Source organism: Grampus griseus, assembly GCF_964374135.1.
Source record: "Grampus griseus genome assembly, chromosome: 18".
Taxonomy (NCBI): Eukaryota; Metazoa; Chordata; class Mammalia; order Artiodactyla; family Delphinidae; genus Grampus; species Grampus griseus.
In genome coordinates this window covers 74440006-74459019 of record NC_139012.1, presented here as the reverse complement: position 1 = coordinate 74459019, position 19014 = coordinate 74440006, and the positions used below count along the sequence as shown (strand labels likewise).

At 48.1% G+C, this 19014-nt stretch overlaps 1 protein-coding gene across 1 annotated transcript in view; it reads right to left on the bottom strand.

The window, feature by feature from the left end:
- Window positions 1-19014, bottom strand: part of FLT1 (fms related receptor tyrosine kinase 1) — a 170888-nt gene that overhangs the window by 27659 nt on the left and 124215 nt on the right. Inside the window, exons 16-17 of the mRNA XM_082675546.1 lie at window positions 10607-10713; window positions 4809-4941 (exon numbers count right to left, since the gene is read on the bottom strand). Coding sequence (XP_082531672.1) covers window positions 4809-4941; window positions 10607-10713 — 240 coding nt within the window. The remainder of the gene's footprint in view (window positions 1-4808; window positions 4942-10606; window positions 10714-19014) is intronic.

The following is a 19014-nucleotide window of genomic DNA, read 5'->3' as shown; positions in this document are numbered from 1 at the left end:
ATGAAAAGAAGACGTTGGTTTGTTTGCCAAGCCAGCAGGGTGCGTTTAAGTCTTTTCTCAGGAAGAAAGGGCCTTTTCCCTGTGTGTGTGTGTGTGTGGCATGTAGCTCTGAATGGAACCTCCAATGAACTGACCCCAAAAGGGTCAGGACACATTTCTGGGGTATCTTCCTTTCAACTCTTTATTGTGCTACTGTGTTGCCCTCATCCTTCGCAGCTAGGCTAGGCCCCTAGAAGGCGTCTGGTGCAGGTGGATGGCCAGTTTCCTCTTTTACAAAGTCCTTCTTGTGGGGAGAGGCTCCCACATCCTGAGTGGTCTTTTCCATTGTTTACTAACGTTACTACCACAAAAATTTCCCTATGTTTCACCTAAGCCCCTCTTCTTGCCACTTAAGCTTACTTCTTCTGATCTGTTTTCAGCAAAGGGAGGAAATGGAGAAGGGGGGTTACAGCTGTTGGTTATAATGATGCTTCAGAGCTACCAAAAAATAATTAAGTTGTTTCTCAGACCTCCTCGCCAGGCAAGATATTCCCAGTATTTCCAACGTGTCTTTACATGATGATTGTAAATCTTCATGGTTCCAAACATGGGCCTAGTAATTTGTTTCAGCCACAGAGAGCTGGTTGCCAGATGCAGTGACAAAGTGAGGTCTCATTCACGGTACCCGGTACGTTACGTCGTAATGACTGTTAAACACTTTTTTTTTTTTTTTCTCACCCTTGAATGAGACAAACTTCACTCAAAGGGGCAGTGACCATGTCTGAATCTTCCCAGAACTTGGCCTGGTGCCTGATGCACCTGGGTCCCCTGGGTATTAGTGCAGAATGAAGAGTCGCATCTGGGAATTTGTGAGATGCTGACAGCAAGTCTCATGCAGTCCTGGGTAGCCAGAGGGGCCCCCGTGAGTTGCACACCTGAACGGTGCACAGAGATGAGGAGGGACCACCCCTGCCCCTGGAACACCTCCGCCACCTTTTCTATCAGGGCTTCCTCCTGCTCCACCAGGAAACAGGTTGCTGAGTACAACCTAGAGAAGCTGTGCACTCAAGCATGATACGGCAGAAGAAAGAGTGAGCCTGAGAAGTCGCCTTTTTTTGGGTTCTTCTGGCGGCAGGTGCGGGGCGGGGGTGTTGGAAAGCCAACAGAATGCCTCTGGTCAAAAGTAGGTCCTGGTAGGGGGAGTGTTACTTCCACACACAGCCTCCAGTTCCAACCAAGTCCTCGCGCTGAGACTGTTCTGATAATGCGCCTTCAGTGAGCTAACTTTCCCTCCTTCTTTCTTTCCTATCTTCTTCATACGCCAGTCCCTTCCCCCAAAGGACACAGTTTGTTTGTGTTTTAAGATTCCTAGAAAATTGGTAATGAAGCTTTCCTGCTTCCTTATCCTATTAGAAGCTTTGTACTTTTATGTGCAACTCCCGCCCACCACCCACCCGAGGTCACGTCCAGTGAGGAGGTGGAAAGAGCTCCGTCCCCAGTGACATCAGCGGCGTCTTCCCGCCTGGGTCTCACGGGGACACGCTCTGCGTTAGGAGGAGACACTGGTGAAACGACACGCTTCCCCTGGTCAAATGTGCACCTGTCGTGGCTGATCAGGTCATCCTCCCAAGCATGCTCCACAGACAGGGATAGAGTCTCTGCTCCCTTCTTCAGATAAAAGCGTCCAAGAAATAGCAAAGTCAGGAGTTCTCGTTTCAATAAAAGAGCCTCCGGTGAACCCCGAAATCACGTATGGAGAGAACACGGGCAGATACCTTCTCCAGATTGTAAACACAGGCGCACTTTGGGTAGAGGCTTATCCCTTGCTTTTGTAGGGTAAAAGAACACCTTTTCTTCTGCATTGACTTCTGCCATCTAATATGAAGTGTCCTGAGTCTGAGACAGATGAAGAGCATCTCTGTGTTGGGACAGCTCTCCACAGGGGTCCACAGACCCCTGCTCACTTGGGGCAGGCGACGTCCTTTTCCTTCCCACAGCTTCAGCCCCCACGCATTCCCTTCTTAGCCATCACACAAAACACTTTATTTTGACAAGTGTTTGGGGAGGTTGCTTTGACCAGTGAGAAGGTGCTCGTACTCCCTAGACTTCCCTGTCTTTTCGTTTATTCTCTTGGAAGCTGACTGCCGCCTCGAGCACGGCCCGAAGCTATCACGGGCTCTTTAATCATCTGGTGCAGTTGCGATCCTTTGGCGGATCTGCAGTTCCAGGGTCAGGGGAGCCCCGTCACACCGGACTCGATCTTGCCTGGTCCTTCTTTTCCCTTAAAATCCTCCTCGGTGTCACCTAAATGCCACTAACTTGGAAAAGTGCTAGGGCATTGTCATACCATGAGAGGATATTGGAATCTCCTCCGAGAGTGACTGGCCAGGGTGCCTGGGACACTGTGGGGCGAGTGCAGGGCAGCCCGGGGCCGAGACCCTCTTGGGCATCTGGGGCTCATCTTACACTAGGCAGCACCGTCCACTTGCCACATTCCACACGCCATGTGTGCTTTCCCATGTTAGGTAATCCTGACTTTACTTTCCAATGGGAAGATGCGCTGTCAGGCATTATCCCAGCTTCTGTGATAAACGCATAGAAGTGGAATTCCCGCCCAGGTTGAGTGAGGCATCTCTAACAAAACAGGGTTTTTTTTCATTCTGGGTTTCAGGAATTTCAAGGGTAGCAACAACTTTGACCCAAACTCTCACTCTGTCTATCAGGTGCTGTCAGTTCTGACTTCTGTCACCAGGGCTGCGAGTCGTAACCCAGGGTACACTCAGCTGAAATCAGAAGCCGTTTGGTCTGTGTATTTCTCTGCATTTCTAACCCCCTGTAACTGCCCATCCAGCCAGCTTTTCCTCTTCATCCATCCAGACATAATTTTGGTTACTTTCAGTTGCCAGACGTTACTTCAGATTACTTTCTGTCATGTGTTTTTTTTTTTGTTTTTTTTGTTTTTTTTTTTTGCGGTATGCGGGCCTCTCACTGCTGTGGCCTCTCCCGTTGCGGAGCACAGGCTCCGGACGCACAGGCTCAGCGGCCATGGCTCACGGGCCCAGCTGCTCCGCGGCATGTGGGATCTTCCCGGACCGGGGCACGAACCCGCGTCCCCTGCATCGGCAGGCGGACTCTCAACCACTGCACCGCCAGGGAAGCCCATGTATTTTCTTTTAAGCCAAATAAATCTCCTCTGGCCCTTGCAGCCACACTCTGCATTGAAAGGCAGAGTTCGCTGATTTGACCCACTTACCCTCATCCGTCAAAGACACTCACACGTACATTAGCCGAATCATAGCATCTGGCAGCTCCGGGAAGGAAAAGAAGCAAAAGATCTTCAAGGAGACTCTTCTGAAATGGGATTCTCTAAACTCACAGAGCCCCAGGGGAATTCTGGTAGAAGGGTTAGCATTCTCCCTTGATGTGTCGTCAAGGATCACTATGGTACTAGGCCAAGGAATGAAGAAATGGGACAGAAAGCTCGTGTTTCCTATACAGAAAGACGCATGTCTGCTTGTGACTAATAACTCTGGAAAGCAGTGTGGCCTGAGAATGGCTTACGGTTGTGGGAAAACTATCCCATGTTCCCTGCCAAGGTCACTGGCGGGGTGGGCTGGGCCAGCTGCCATATAATTTAGACTTGCAGAAGGAACTCATCTAGTGTGCCACCTGCCCTGAACTACTCTAAATTTAGTTGATTTTTTTTCCCGCCCCGTCAGCAGCCATTGCTGGCTTTCGCCTGTCTCTCCGGCCTTTTACTGATTCCTAATTTTCTTCCCCAAGCCAAACAGCAGGCACTCTTGAGGCCAAGTCTTCTTTCTCATGGAGGGAGAACTGTAAGTGGAATCATTTCAAGGCCCAGGAGAACAATAAGAAAAGCCATTTCTCCCTCTCTGTCCCCTCACACCCCTACCCCAATATAGTCTGCATGTGGAGGAGGGGGGGCCGTGCGAGTGAACTGGAACAACAGGCTCCGCTGGCTCCATGATCTCTTTTCTTAGTTCTGAATATTAATGATTCTGGCACACACAGGAGAGAGTGGAAAACTTTCAGAAGCCATTATCCAGATATCTGGGCAAGAGGATCTGAGGCTCCTGTCGTTTTGTAGCACCGTGGGCTGGAGGTTAAGTTGCATTGTGCTGTCTGAGCTGGAGGAGGTTGGGGGTAAGCTGGAGAGAAAGCACGTTGGCCCGCTGTTTAGAGCGTCCCTGTTACCTAGGAAGCAGCAATCCTCCCTCTTCATAAATGACACGTAAGTGACCCCCAAGGGCTTTTTTTCTCTGTGTGGACATTTCAAACACCCGGGGAAATTCAAAGCATGTAATTTGTAGGTTCGTGCAGAGGGGGTTTTGATCCTCAGCCTTGCAGAGCACCAACCCTTTCACCATATATTTGCTTTTACTGCATCTCCTCATCCTGAATTGTGTTCTGTGTCACCAATTTCTCATCCGCAAATATGTCATTAGTTAAGAGTGTCTGTACTCGTAAGACTCTGCTGGAACTAAGCTCTCTCCTTCTCCTCCACTTACCGGCTTTTACAGCTGTGTCCTTGTCCCTTCGAGGGGACAGACTCAAACACCTTTGCATCCCCAGCCCCTAGACGAGCATCTGCTGCTCGGTGCTTAATAATTGTTGAAAGAATTAACAGGTGCTGCCTTGTCCCCTTGACCTTCTGTCTTAGGATTCTAGAGATTTCTTTATCTCTAAAGAAGTAGAGGGTAGGGTAGAATCCCAAGTCTAGTCGACTTCTGCGTCCCTCAAAGTGCAGTGCTTTGCAAGTAGTAGGTGCTCGGTTATGGGTTTAGGAATCTGTGGAACAAATACTTTACCCAGTTTAAGTCTCTCCCGGGCAAACTCCCACTTGCTGGCATCGTAAGGGAGCCGTTCGCACTGCTCATCCAGGGGAACTTCATCTGGGTCCACGATAATCGATAGGTAGTCAGTTTTCATCTCGGAAGAAGACTGAGAAATAGATCTCAACGTCACCAAGAAGGAAACAACTTTAAAAACCCGGATATTCAAGAGACCACACTTGGCAATGTCGCGTGCTATTTTGGTTCGTAGGGTTGAAACCACGTGGTGGGGAACAGGAAGGACCCTCTGCATACCCACAGACACATCCCACGTGAGCGTGCAATTTTCATCCAGCAACCCCTTACTATTCCCACAATGCATTTCTGCGGCACCCGCTCCACCGTCCTGTCTCAGACCAGATGCGCTCAGATCCCGCTGTGATCCCATTGCTTGTTCTTAAACAAGCAATAGTCCTCTGAAAAAAATGCAAGGCATTTTAATAAAATCATTCCAAACTGTGGCTAAAAATAACTTTCCATGACCATTCTCCACATGCAGGAGTACACACGACAGATGAGTCAACAGCGGGCTCCACGACTGGGCTTTTCTACATTTGCGAGAAAGGCCAGAGGTGGCAAAGTAAACCCCGGATCCCTGGGATGGTTGAGAGGCACATTTCACGTGAAGTGTTTAAATATACTCAGAAGGCCTGGCCCCCTAGTTGCTGCAGCAACCTGAGAAGACTATAGTGAGATTAGTACAAGAGTTTCCTGGAGGAGTTTAAGAAAAAGGGCTCTGAGCTCAGCACTTCACGAGCACTGAAAAGTCAGCACTTCTGAAATAAAGGAATCCACCAACAAGTAGGCTACACAAGTTTCCTGGTGACCAAAATTTTGTGAGTCCCTGTTCAGACGTATTGGATTCATCCAAACTGTTCCGTTTGAATTAGAGTTATTTATATTAAAATTCATGTACAATGCAAACTTGTTCGATATATTGCAAGTTCACATTTACCATACATTACTGTGACTCAGACGCAGGAGAAAGATAAAAAGAAAAATGTACAAAAAGGAAAAAAAGATTTATCCTCAATAAGAAATAGAAGTTGATTATTTCAAAGGCCAAGGGGTGAGACTTACACACAGTCACATTCCAAGTTCTTTTGGCCACTGGTCAAATAAATAAGGTGGCCTCTACCTTCTAGTGCTTGTTTTATCTTGGTAACGCAAATTAAGCCCAGAAAACACCCTTTATTTCAGATCATACGTAACTGGTTTTACATTTAGTGTCTTAGGTTCACATTAATGGGTGATGCCCCGTTAATGTTAATTCATTGTAGAATTGACGGCATTTCTGTGGGCAGGACAGACGGGAAGTATGTTTGCCTATATATGCTAGGTTTTGATAACTCTTGCCTAGAAGTTATGTACACTTCATTTAAATGAGTTTCAGGCCCTTCCTTTCAGTGCACTTCCCTAAACAGGATCAGAGTTCAGTAGAGAAGATGAACCTCTCCATCCACCCGATTTCACACCAGCCCACATTCTTCGGCCCTGACTCACCCCGTTCTGGGCTGTCACAGCTCACCTCATCCATCACTTGCAATCTGTCTCTTTCTCACAAAAATTATCACTAAAATGTGTGACAGATAGCTCAAGGCAGGAAGATTTGCCTGCCACGAAGAGTGGAAAATGGAGAAAGATAGGGGGCACGTTCGTCACGAACTGCGATTGCCAGCGGTGTTAGACGGGAGGGCCCCAGCCTGTCAGACGCTCGTGCGAGGCTGTGCGGCTGGAGAGGAATGTAAGTTCCTACGCCAGGGTGCTGGGTGTTCATTAGTGCTCACTGCTGGAAGAGGTTTCATGACTCAAGCCTTCAGTGTCTGCTGTAGCCACGGCCATGAGAAACGGTCTCCAGTCTTCCAAGAGCACAGGAAGAGCTAGAGCCCAGCCAGGGACAGCCTGGGTCCTGCAGGAGGTGAGGGAAGGTGGGCAGGGGTGATGGAGGCAAGGCAGCAGGCCATGAAGGCGGTCTTCCCACACGGCACCTGTGGAATCTGCGCTTCATCTCAATAAGGCGGATGAGAGGAAACGCCCAACAAGCCTTCAGGAAGGGCTTTGAGACGAGTATGAAGTAGAATCTTGGTTGACAAATATTTATTCCTTCAATTGACATGAACACCGAGCAGCCACTAGGTGCTTGGCGTGGAAATCGCACCGCCAGGCGCTTCAGAGTCCAGGCTCTGAATGTGACGGCCTGGATTGGAATCGGACCAGCATATAACCTTGGGGAAGGTGCTTAACCTTTTTAAGGCTAGTTTTCTTGTCTGTAAAAGAGTGATGGTAATGGTACTTATCTCATAGGGTTGCTGTGAATATCAAATGAAATAGTCCACCTAAAGCAAGTACGGCCTGGAGTATAGGAGGTATGGATAAACGTTAGCTTTAGTTGTAACACTGGCCTATGCAGGGTGAGGATAAAAAGAGAAAATACAGGGCTTCCCTGGTGGTGCAGTGGTTAAGAATCTGCCTGCCAAGGCAGGGGACACGGGTTCGAGCCCTGGTCCGGGAGGATCCCACGTGCCGCGGAGCAACTAAGCCCACACGCCACAACTACTGAAGCCCGTGCACCTGGAGCCTGTGCTCCGCAACAAGAGAAGCCACCGCAATGAGAAGCACGCACATCGCAACGAAGACCCAACGCAGCCAAAAATAAATTTATAAAAAAAAACGAGAGAAAATCCAGCCCTTATCAGCGAGGATTTACTCTGAGGTTGGAGGAATTGTCTAGAAATAATTCCTGACACCTTGCTCCCCCTCACCTCCTACAACCAATTACTTCTCGAATTCTATAGGCATCTGGTTACTGGCATCCGGTTACGATACTTTCTTGCTCTCATCCTTTTTTTTTTTTTTTTTTTTTTTGCGGTACGTGGGTCTCTCACTGTTGTGGCCTCTCCCGTTGCGGAGCACAGGCTCTGGACGCGCAGGCTCAGCGGCCATGGCTCACGGTCCCAGCCGCTCTGTGGCATGTGGGATCTTCCCGGACCCAGGCACGAACCCGTGTCCCCTGCATCGGCAGGCAGACTCTCAACCACTGAGCCACCAGGGAAGCCCTCTCATCCTTTTATTGACATTAAAATTTCCTAAATTTTTAGAAATACAAAGGACCTCTTCAATTTAGTCCCAGTTTGCCTTTCCAGTTTTATTTCCACTAGGTTCCTCTATGCAAGGTAACCAGACTCCTTCCCTAACCTGGGGAGTGGGCAGGAGTTCAGGTGGGATGTGTCTTTCTGCTGCTTTTCTTCCAGCCACAGCCTTCAAAGTCTGTCTCTAAGCTGGGCTTTCTCTGAAGTTTTTCTCCCCCTCTTGTCCTTTGAACTCTGTAGTCTTTGTACCTCCCTTACAGATTTGGCAAGTTTTGCTTTTGTTAGCTCTGTTTCCCTATATGATGTACCTCCCCTTTCAAAACCCCATTGTTTAACTTTCCTTTCCTTCGAAAGCAGTGGCCTTCATTGTCACGTCTCAAAGCCAATCACTCAATACAACAAAAGCCTGATGTTACTTACTCACCGTGGAGGAGGGCTGCCATCCCACATACCGACACTGTAAAGTACACCTTCCTGGTTCTGAATAGCAAGTTTAAGGTCAAACAACCTGGGTCAAAACTCAGCTCTGATTCTAACTCGCTTAGTGACTTTGGGCAAGTTACTTTACCTTTCCAAGCCTCAGTTTCCCTCTCTATTAAATGGGAATAATAATATATTTACATCTTTGTGTTTTTTAAAGGATTAACTGAGATACAACATAACGAACGTCCCACAAGGGCCCACAGAGACCTGGCACATTAATAAGGGCTAATAGGGACTTCCCTGGTGGTCCAGTGGTTGGAACTCCACACTTCCACTGAGGGGGGCACGGGTTCAATCCCTGGTCAGGGAACTAGGACCCCACATGCCCTGTGGTACAGCCAAAAAAAAAAAAGCTTTCTAATAAGGGCTAAGACATCTCTAGAAATTGAGGAAGCCTCCTTGTTACCTTCCAAGTCCTGTTGATTTTATCTCCCAAATATCTCTTGACTCTAATCATTTAGACTAAGCGACCATCATTTCTTTTTTTTTTTTTAGTTAAATTATTTATTTATTTTTGGCTGCGTTGGGTCTTTGTTCCTGCGGGCGGGCTTTCTCTAGTTGTGGCGAGCTGCGGCTACTCTTTGTTGAGGTGTGCGTGCTTCTCATCGTGGTGGCTTCTCTTGTTGCGGAGCACGGGCTCTAGGCACGTGGGCTTCCGTAGTTGTGGCACGTGGGCTCAGCAGTTGTGGCATGTGGGCTTCAGTAGTTGTGGCTCACGGGCTTAGTTACTCCGTGGCACGTGGGATCTTCCCGGACCAGGGCTAGAACCCATGTCCCCTGCCTTGGCAGGTGGATTCTTAACCACTGCGCCACCAGGGAAGTCCCTCTCTCTCTCTCTCTTTTTTTTTTTTAATATTTATTTATTTGGTTGCACTGGGTCCTTAGTTGCAGCTCGCGGGCTCCTTAGTTGCAGCATGAGGGATCTAATTCCCTGACCAGGTTTCGAACCTGGACCCCCTGCATCGGGAGTGTGGAAGTCTTAACCACTGTGCCACCAGGGAAGTCCCATGACCATCATTTCTGACTTGGACTACCAAGGTCTTCTGCTAGGTTCTTCTCTATTCACTCTTGCCCACTCTGGTCCTTTCTCCTCATACAGCTGAAATCATCTTTCCAGACACAGATCTCTCACCCTTACAATCACCCACCTTTGCTTAACCTCACCCCTTCAAGGCTTCCTCTCACTTCTAAAACACAGGGGGAGTTTCTTCCCGCAGCTTACAGGGCCCTGCCTGGGCAGCCACCGCAGCCTCTCCTCTCCTTTCCTGCGCCCCCTTGTCTCTCATCCCCACCTCTTCCCCGGGTCAGTCTCTCCTCTTCACTGGGTCCCCTCTGCTTGCTCCAGCCCCAGACATGTGCTGTCTCTCTGACTGCAGACTTCCCCTCCCTTATGTGTTGTTTAGTCGGCTTGGTAGCATTTGCTCTGCACTGTTGTCAGAGGTCCCTACACAGGGTCTGGCACTCTGCCCCAAGCAGGCACACGGGAGATATTTGGGCCATGAATGAGTGAGTAAGGGTTGGCTCTTTCCCCCATTAAACTTCAGAGAAGCAAACTGTGCTCCAGGCCTAATGATAGGAATCTGATGTCCTGAATTCCACCCTGAGCCTCACACTCTGAAGAACTCAGTTTTATCACGGGGCTCGAAGAGTGTGGGACGGCAGAGCTGAGACAGAGCTGCACCTTTATTTTGCTTTTTCCCTTTTGGTTCTTGGCAGAGAGAGAGGTTAAGAACATGAACGCTTCCCAGGTCTCATGTTGAATTTAACTGAAAGACTTTATATCAAAAATGTCCCTTCTGTGTCTGGGAAATAGTCATCTGTTCATTGCTCTAGCTTTTGTTCTGAACACCCCACGTTAGGGTTGAGATACTTTTTTTTTTTTTTTTGGCCGTGCGGCACGCAGGATCTTAGTTCCCCGACCAGGGATCGAACCCGCGCCCCCTACAGTGAAAGTGTGGAGTCTTAACCGCTGGACCACAGGGAAATCCCAAGAGACGTTTTAATGATGCATTTGCCGTGTTCACCAGGTCAGAGGGAGGAAGAGGGTCTGCCATCTGTTCAGGGCCTGCTCTGGACATCAGGCAGGCATTCTGGTTGGGGCGGGGGGGAACCGTGCATGATGTCACTACACCAACGGCGCTGCTAGGCATTTGGGCAGATGATGCAAAAAGAAGCATAGCATTTCATCTGAAATGGTCTTACCCTTTTCAGTTTTCGGATAAAGAGAGTTAACAGGAGCCAGAAGAGGGTTGCAGCCACACAGGTACATGTCAGAGTGATCAGTTCCAGATTAGACTTGTCTGAGGTTCCTGGAGAGATAAAAACACCAAGAGGGCGTTAGACAGCCACTCGCAAACTCCGGGTCTGTGATTTGACAGAAGAAGGTCGGTGACCTGGAATGCTTCATCACAGAGTGCAATCGGCTGACTGGAGCAGGAATCCGGTTCCAGGACAGAGCCTCTTACCTTCTCGGTCCGGCAGGGTCTGTGCTATTATCATCATAAACTTACGTGGAAACGAAAAGGCTTTCCAGAAATTTTGCTGTCGAGTTTGCAAACAGTCCCAGAAATAGAGGAGAAATTAACAATGGGAAAAACCACTGAAGCAGGAACAAAACCTCATTACAGCGCTAAATCTGGACTATATGAGATCTCCCTAATGGGTTTTAGAGGAAATGCTAAAGAAAAAAAAAAAAAAAAAGACATAAGAAGTGTCCCTGGGGACTCACAAAATTCTTCAAAGTGGGTTTTAAAAATAAAAATACAACCCCAGGACTGTCACAATTGCCTGCTCACTCCTTTTGGAGCGGCCAGGCCAGCGCTCCGCAGTCCCGCTGTTCACGTCTGGGGCTTCTCAACAGGCGGCCTACAGGGCCAAGCTCAGCAGAGGTACCAGCTAGAGCCAGTTCTTCCCAATCACCTTATTTCCCAGAATCACACAGACCCAAAGCCGAGCACTGTTTCTCCATGACCAAAAAGAAAAGACCCCACGTATCCAAGAGAAGCTTCCAGAGAGGATGATCTCTGGGATTTGTAAAGGAAGGCTCCAGTGGGCCAGAACTGTGGTTCCCTGCTTCTTGATTCCAGTGGACACTTTCCCAGGAACTCTAAAGTGATGTTCCTTTCTTTGAACTTCATTAAAAGGAGACAGAGTCTTAGTATTAAGTTAGGCCAAGATCAAGTGAAACGTATTCCTTTTAGAAATGGTGAGGGATTTCCCTGGCAGTCCAGTGGTTAGGACTCCACGCTTCCACTGCACGGGGCGGGGATTCGATCCCTGGTCGGGGAACGAAGATCCTGCGTGCCGCGCCGCCCGGCCACAAGAAGAGAAAGAACTGGTGATGTGGTTGATGATACTTTGTGCAGAATCCTCACACATGCCCGATGAACAGGGGCAAGGATATCCCCATTTCATGCATGACAGTTGTATCTGGTGGGCTCTTTGTTTTAACTCAACGAAGACGTGTTGAGTCCTGCCCCAGGCAAGGAGATGGGAAGGTGAATAAGGGAAAGCTACTGTCACTCCCCAGGAGCTCACTCACAACCTAACCAAGAGACTTAAGGCAAATACAGAGAAACTAGGTACAGAGAGTTTGGAGATGAGGGACTCTAACGCCTTTTGGGAGAGGTGACATGTGAAATGGATTCTGACCTACAGGGATGAAGGCAGGGGAGGGCATTATAGGCAGAGGGAAGGGTATGTGTGAAGGCCCAGAATTGGGAAACAATAGGGCACTGACGGAGTATAATGCAGGGTGCGGGATGGGACCAGACCACAGAGAACTGAGCATTCCTGTGGTTTCAACTCAGTGCTGTGGGCAGCCAGTGAAGGTTCTCTGCCCTCAACAGTAGCAAATACACAAGCTAAAACCGAGGCCGCTTCCCTCTTCCCTCTTCTCCGTTCAGCCACCACATACCTGCACTTCCTGTGGCCATTATCCTCACCGCGGCTAGAGGGGAATCTGGCTTCTTCTCTCTTTTCAGCCCATCCCCAAGTCCTGCTTATTCTGCTTCCATGGCTCATGAAATTGTCACGCCCTGTCCTACCGCGTGATCACCACCTAAGTCCCCCTGAATGACCGCATCAGCTTCCTAACCAGCCTTGAGTCCCCAGTCTCTCCTCCGCTCCAGCCCGTGTCATCTTGCCAAATCATGGATTCCATCCTGGGGCTCCTTAAATTCCACCGTTGCTGCCCACCCTCAGCCCCGTCAGGATAGAAAGCCCAAGCCCTTAGGTCCTTTCTGCCCAACCTTGCCTGTTTCTTCAGCCTCATCTCCTGCTGCCCTCCCACGTGCTCTACATCAAAATACTTGTAGTTTCGTAAATAGACCAGCCCTTCTGCACCTCTGTGCTTTGGCCTTCGCCCTTTCTCTACCGGGATGTAGGCTTCCCAGGGCTGAGGTCACACCTTATTCATCTTGCTATCCCCACTCACCGAACTGGGTGAATAGCGGATAAATCATACTTTGCTTTGTCTCCAGAGAGTTTCACGAAGCTTTCAAAGGGTTCCGGGCCAAATTCCCTTTCACGTATGTTCATCTGCTAAACACACGGAACATCACCTGTGTCCCAGGCTCTGCTCTGAGTGCTGGTGTACGGTGGTAAGTGAAAGGGCACGGAATGGAGCTCACGGTCTGGTGTTCAGGTATGAACTGACGGGTGTGTTCTACTGCGTGAAGCAGTGGAACGGAGGTCCTCTCGTTCACTGCTGCATCTCTGGTGTGGAGAAGAGTGCCTAGCACGTAGCAGGTAGGCATCCTGAAAGTGCTGGGTGAGTGAGTGAGTGCATGAATTTGGATTCATTCGCTGCTGTGGCATCTTGCCGTCACTTTTCCCCTGAATCTCCTGAGACTGAGAAGTTTCAATGACCACCTTTTCTCTCAGTACGTCCTCTTGATGGGAAAACCGTAAGCGCAAGTTTATGAGTTTGGATTTCCTCCCCCGCAGTAAGAGGTTTAACGTTGCCTTGCTGTATTCACACATGCACGCACGCACGCGCACACTTCTTTGCTTATGCTGCAAATGCGTTTCGTGGAACCGAAAAACGGATTGGGACCTACTCCAGGGCACAGTGGCCTTGGGCTCCTGGAGATGCTGAGAGCATCTTAAGACACGGCTCTGTCTGCATAAAGCCTCCGCAGAGGCCTCCTGCACGGAATGCCCTGGGAGAGACCCCCTCTCGTTGTGGGAACTTTCCCACTGCATTCCCCGGGGCAGGAAGTTGACCCCCCGAAGTAATTCCACGGTCCTTACTCTGGCAGAATTCCCTGCAGTGGGAGCAAATGTGTTTGTGTGCACTTAGGCATTTAAGGAATCATCTCATTAAAAACATCTTCAAGATGAACGTTAATCAGAAGGGAAAGGTCTATTTCATGTTCTATTACGGCTGACTGAGAACTAAACTCATTCTGTAAGATGTAGTATCTAGGCTCTACCTCTATCTTGTCTGATAACTTGATCTCCATCTTTATTTGGAAAGTAACTATTAGGATAGTCTGCTATAGATTAATTTAAATCAGAGCGTCTCTTCCCATCCAGCTCTTGGATGTGTTTTCAGAGGTCAGACATCTACACGCTGGCCGGACTTACACCCAACTTCACCTGGCTGGTGTCAGCTGGTGAACTCGGTGCATGAAATAGCCCAGCTGCAGATGGCCCGCGAAGGAGGCCAGTGGAACGTGGGTGGGATTTGACAATACTAGGAGTTAGCACTGGATCTCAGGGACATCCCTCCCGTCTGATGTGTGTGAGAGACCAGCAGCAGGACATGGTACAAGGGTATCCTTTTTTTTTTTTTTTTTTTTTTTTGCGGTACGCGGGCCTCTCACTGTTGTGGCCTCTCCTGTTGCGGAGCAACAGGCTCCGGACGCGCAGGCTCAGCGGCCATGGCTCACGGGCACAGCCACTCTGTGGCATGTGGGATCTTCCCGGACCGGGGCACGAACCCGTGTCCCCTGCATTGGCAGGCGGACTCTCAACCACTGCGCCACCAGGGAAGCCCTACAAGGGTATCTTTATACGGGATAATGACAAGAAGGTGGCTGTTTCGAAAAGGTCAGGTATTTGTACCTCTTATTTCAGGGTGCTGACCTCACTGCCCAGAACATTCCATGTCAGTTACCCTCCCAGGCTTCATCCCATCCCTGCTGGGATAGGAAGGGCAGGTGCCAGACAGAGGAAGGGCTGATTTCTGAAGATGGTAACCCTTGTCTACAGTCTGTACAGCTGGGCGGTGTCTTGCCGTCCTGCCCTGGGCCTTTCTGCTAGTGATGGCAGCTCTGTCTGCATGGGGCCCGGGCTGTGCAATGTGGCAGCAGCACACCAGCCCTGACATGTGGCTCTGAGGGGTACCAGACTGCTTGAGTCAACAGGCAACAGAATCAGGCAGCTCAGCTCGTGCAGTATAACTGGGCGGTGCCTCCCAAGAAGTTGGGGAAACTCCCCAAGCAAAAGACCAGGGTCCCTGGCCCCAGGGCCTTCCTTAACTGCAGAAAAGGAAGTCTTAATGTGACCCTACAAGCAGCTATGTCTGAGGCCAAGGACTCTGTGCCCCAGCTTCCTCCTCCCTAAGATGTGTGACAAGAGCACCCCACCTTACGGGGAGATGGTTAAAGCCAGTGTGAGCTGTTACTCTGAAGGCCTCCCCCCAACGCCCGCCTTTTCCTTTTTTTCCCTTCTATTACTTTCTGGACTTCAAGTGCAAGATCGTTTTCTTCATCCAAACACATCTCATATAACACAATTTGTCTTTTCTTTCTAAAACGAATCAGACTTTGACCCAAGTACTGATCATTTTCTACGAACAACTGCGTTACTTTCCCTGAGAAACTGGCCTGACGCTGCAGCCTGGCTTAGGAGTTATTCTCTGGTTCTGGCATTGTTTTAATTTGAGGTAACTGTTTATGTGGGTTTACTGCCCACGAAGCTGTTAGGACACAGAGAGGAGGGTGTGTTTCTTGTTCATTTTGCGTCTTGAGCACTGGCCTAGTGAAAGTCTCAATAAATATATATGGATGAAAAGAAAATCAGTGCACCTAGACCTGGCCTCCCCTGTGAGCAAGTCAAGCAGGGCTACCTCCTTTGATTTAAAATCCAGTAACCAGTAATCCAGTTAACCTTATTATGTAAGTCTCTAAGGTTTACTGGACATTGAAATTGGCCTTCATACTATTTACGAAGCTTTACAGGAATCTACATAGATTCGTGTACAGCCATCAACTTGGAATTCTTCTTAAGGACAGTGATTGGAGGCACACTCTATTCGGATTAAATCTGAAATACCTTTCAAGAGTAATTTTAAGTAAAGATACTTAAAATCGCTATCCTGTCAGTTCTGTAATACATTTTTATCACAGGAGGTTAAATCCTTAGGTCAAAGAGGAATTTTGTGGTCCAGAACACCATTTGTGTGACTTACCGGCTAAGTCTAGAAAAACTATAATACAGAAAGTTTTGTTGAAATGGAATTTGGTTTATCATATTAACAAATGATAGTGTTAGCTAATATGGAAGAAGTTTTTATCATATGCCAGATAGGGTGTTCAATGTGTTAATCCTTGCAACAACCCTATAAGGTTGGTATGCCATCATTCGCACCCATTTTGCAGATGAGCAAACTGAGGCTCCAGGAGGGAAGTCATTTGTCCAAGGTTGCACGGCTCACGAGCAGGGACACACCTGGCTTCAGAGTGGGGCCTCTTCCCCACCAGGCTGAGAGGCGGGAGAGCAGAGTGGTTAAACAGGGATCCAGTTCTCTCAGCACTGCCTCTTCCGAGCTCTGTAACCCTGGACAGGGTCCTAACCCTCTCGGGGCCTCGGATTCTCACTTGTAAGGAGGAAAAAAAACCCTCATTGGATTGAAGGAGACTAATGCATGTTATGTGCTTAAAACAGTGGACCACACGGTCAACAAGCATTAAGATGTTGTAATCGAATTCCATCACCATTTTTTGCATTCTTGATCAAGGCCAACTTTATGTCATTGCTTGGGTTTAATTACAAAGGCACGCACATCCCGCCCCCAGCCCTCCCATGTGAAATTAGTGAGCTGCCTGCTCAGAGGTCGGTCTCTCTCTGTTCTCTCCTGGGGAAAAACCCTTCTGAACTGCCAACCCATGAGAGGAGTGACATCAGTCACCAACATCTTCGTGTCAATTAGTTTATCACATCCTCCCTAGTGCCAGGAGAGCCAGGGGGAGAGAAGTGGGGGCACGCAGGCTTTAGGAAGAGAGGAGCTAAGGTAGGGGCAGTCAGAGATCAGAGGAGGCTCAGAAAGGAGAGATGCAAACTCAAGGCTGGCCAAGCGTGATGAAAAAAGGCTGGATACCCAAGACAAGTCCCTTTTGAGCTTTTCTTACCCTTTACTCTTGGGACTTTGTTAAAGATGTTAAAGAACATAGTGTATCCTTCCTGCCATGCGAGTCCTTTCCCGAAACGTGTTAATGTGCGATTATTGTGGCACAAAATTTACAAATCACACCTGTGGTACCATTCGAAGTATTCAGAGTGCCCTGAGGCAGTCCTGTGCTTTCCAGGATTCCTGCCTCCAGCAGCCTTCCTCAAAAAAATGTTCAAAATGGTAACTATTCTTCAAGTTGTTTTCTCCTGTGTGATTATAAATGCTATTATAATGCTTTGCTATTATTTCAATAGCAAAGCCTAAATCTGTTAGAGGAATATGTGTATATATATATATACACACACACACATATAGTGGTTACTACTAATAATGGCAAAGTATAGTTTATTTTAAATCCTTGGATGAAAATGTGCCCCCGTTGCACTGTAACAGTCCCGTGGAGTTCCACGGGCTATGGCGTGCTGTGTTAATTTCAGAAATTATTTTGGTTAGCTACAGTTTTGTTGCTGTTGTTTTTAATATTAGAACTTCCCCTCTGAGCACTCCACGTGAGCTCCTGAGCAGTCCAAACCAAACAAGACCTGTGATTATTTAAAGAAGCCACTTTGATTCCCCAGTCCGCTCATCCTTTTCAGATACAAAAATAACACATTGTTTTATCTATGAGTATAAGAATCCTTTTTCAAAGGAAATAAAAAGAGCAGACAGTTTCCTTCCTGGCTAATTTGTGAACCTCTTTAAATATGTTAAACATAGCCACAGACACAACTTATTTCCCTGGTTTCACTTCCTAAACTCAACCTGACAAGATAGGTCAGTGTGGCGGGTCTATACTGCATATATGAGGAAATCAAGTCTAAAGCTTTTTCACTCTTTTCTATAAATTTATTTATTTATTTTTGTCTGTGCAGGGTCTTCGTTGCTGCGCGCTAGCTCTCTCTAGTTGTGGTGCGCGGGCGCTACTCTTCGTTGTGGTGTGCGGGCTTCTCATTGCCGTGCTTGTGGAGCACGGGCTCTAGGCGCGCGGGCTTCGGTAGTTGTGGAGCACGGGCTCTAGAGCGCAGGCTCAGTAGTTGTGGAGCACGGGCTCTAGAGCGCAGGCTCAGTAGTTGTGGCGCACGGGCTTAGTTGCTCCGTGGCATGTGGGATCTTCCCAGACCAGGGCTTGAACCCGTGTCCCCGGCATTGGCAGGCGGATCCTCAACCACTGCACCACCAGGGAAGCCCAAGTCTAAAGCTTGATTCACCTAATTCACAGCCACCAGAGTGAGAAGAATAAATGATTTAGACTCCAGAAGCAAGAGTCTCATTTCAGTGATGAGATCACTAGGCAGGTACTGCCTTTAACCGTTCTGAACAGCGTCCAAGGATGAAATTTTTATTCAGTGAGCCCAGAGTACTTCTGTTCAAGATACTGCATCTCATTCACAAGACGCACATACTGTCAACTTTCAGAAATTCCTCCTATTCAAAATTATACCTTTATGTGGAGCTGAAACCTGCCTCTTTGAAATTTTACCACCATCTCCCTTCCTTGGTTCTGGTTATCTTTTCTGGTGAGTCAAAGAATGAGGCCAACATCTCCTCTGTCTGAAAGCTCTTTAAATATTTGAAGAAAACAATCCTGTCCTCCCCAAGTGGACTCATTTTTAGACTAAACATCCTCATTTCCTCGCACTGTTTTATCATTACCGTATTAGGATATGCCTTCGTTTGTTTATGCTTCTCTTAGAAATAGGTACAGATATTTCATGTGTGGCTTGATGATGGCTGATCAGGTAATTTCTCAGCTAACCACAGTTTTTCAGCAGAGAGGCTGGATACCGCCATCACTCTGAGAGCAGAGAAAGAGTTACAAAAGAGAGCAAAGGAGGAGACGGCAGAAAAACTATAAAAAGCAGACACAAGAACTCAAAACAGGGCTGTTGGGGGCAATAATGGGTGAAAAGAAGGAGTCATATATATAGTGTCTGCAGCTACCTTGCAGATTAGACCGTTTCTCTAAGTGATATTGAAGATTAATGCCCCGTGAGGAAAAAGATCATGAATCCAAAGTACCAATTCCTCGGGGTCGAGGAGGGAGGGATTGGGCGTTTGGGATCAGCAGATGCAAACTATTATATAGAGGATGGATAATCAACAAGGTCCTACTGCATAGCACAGGGAACTATATTCAATATCCTGTGAGAAAGCAAAATGGACAAGAATATGAAAAAGAATGTATATGTATAACTGAACCACTTTGCTGTAC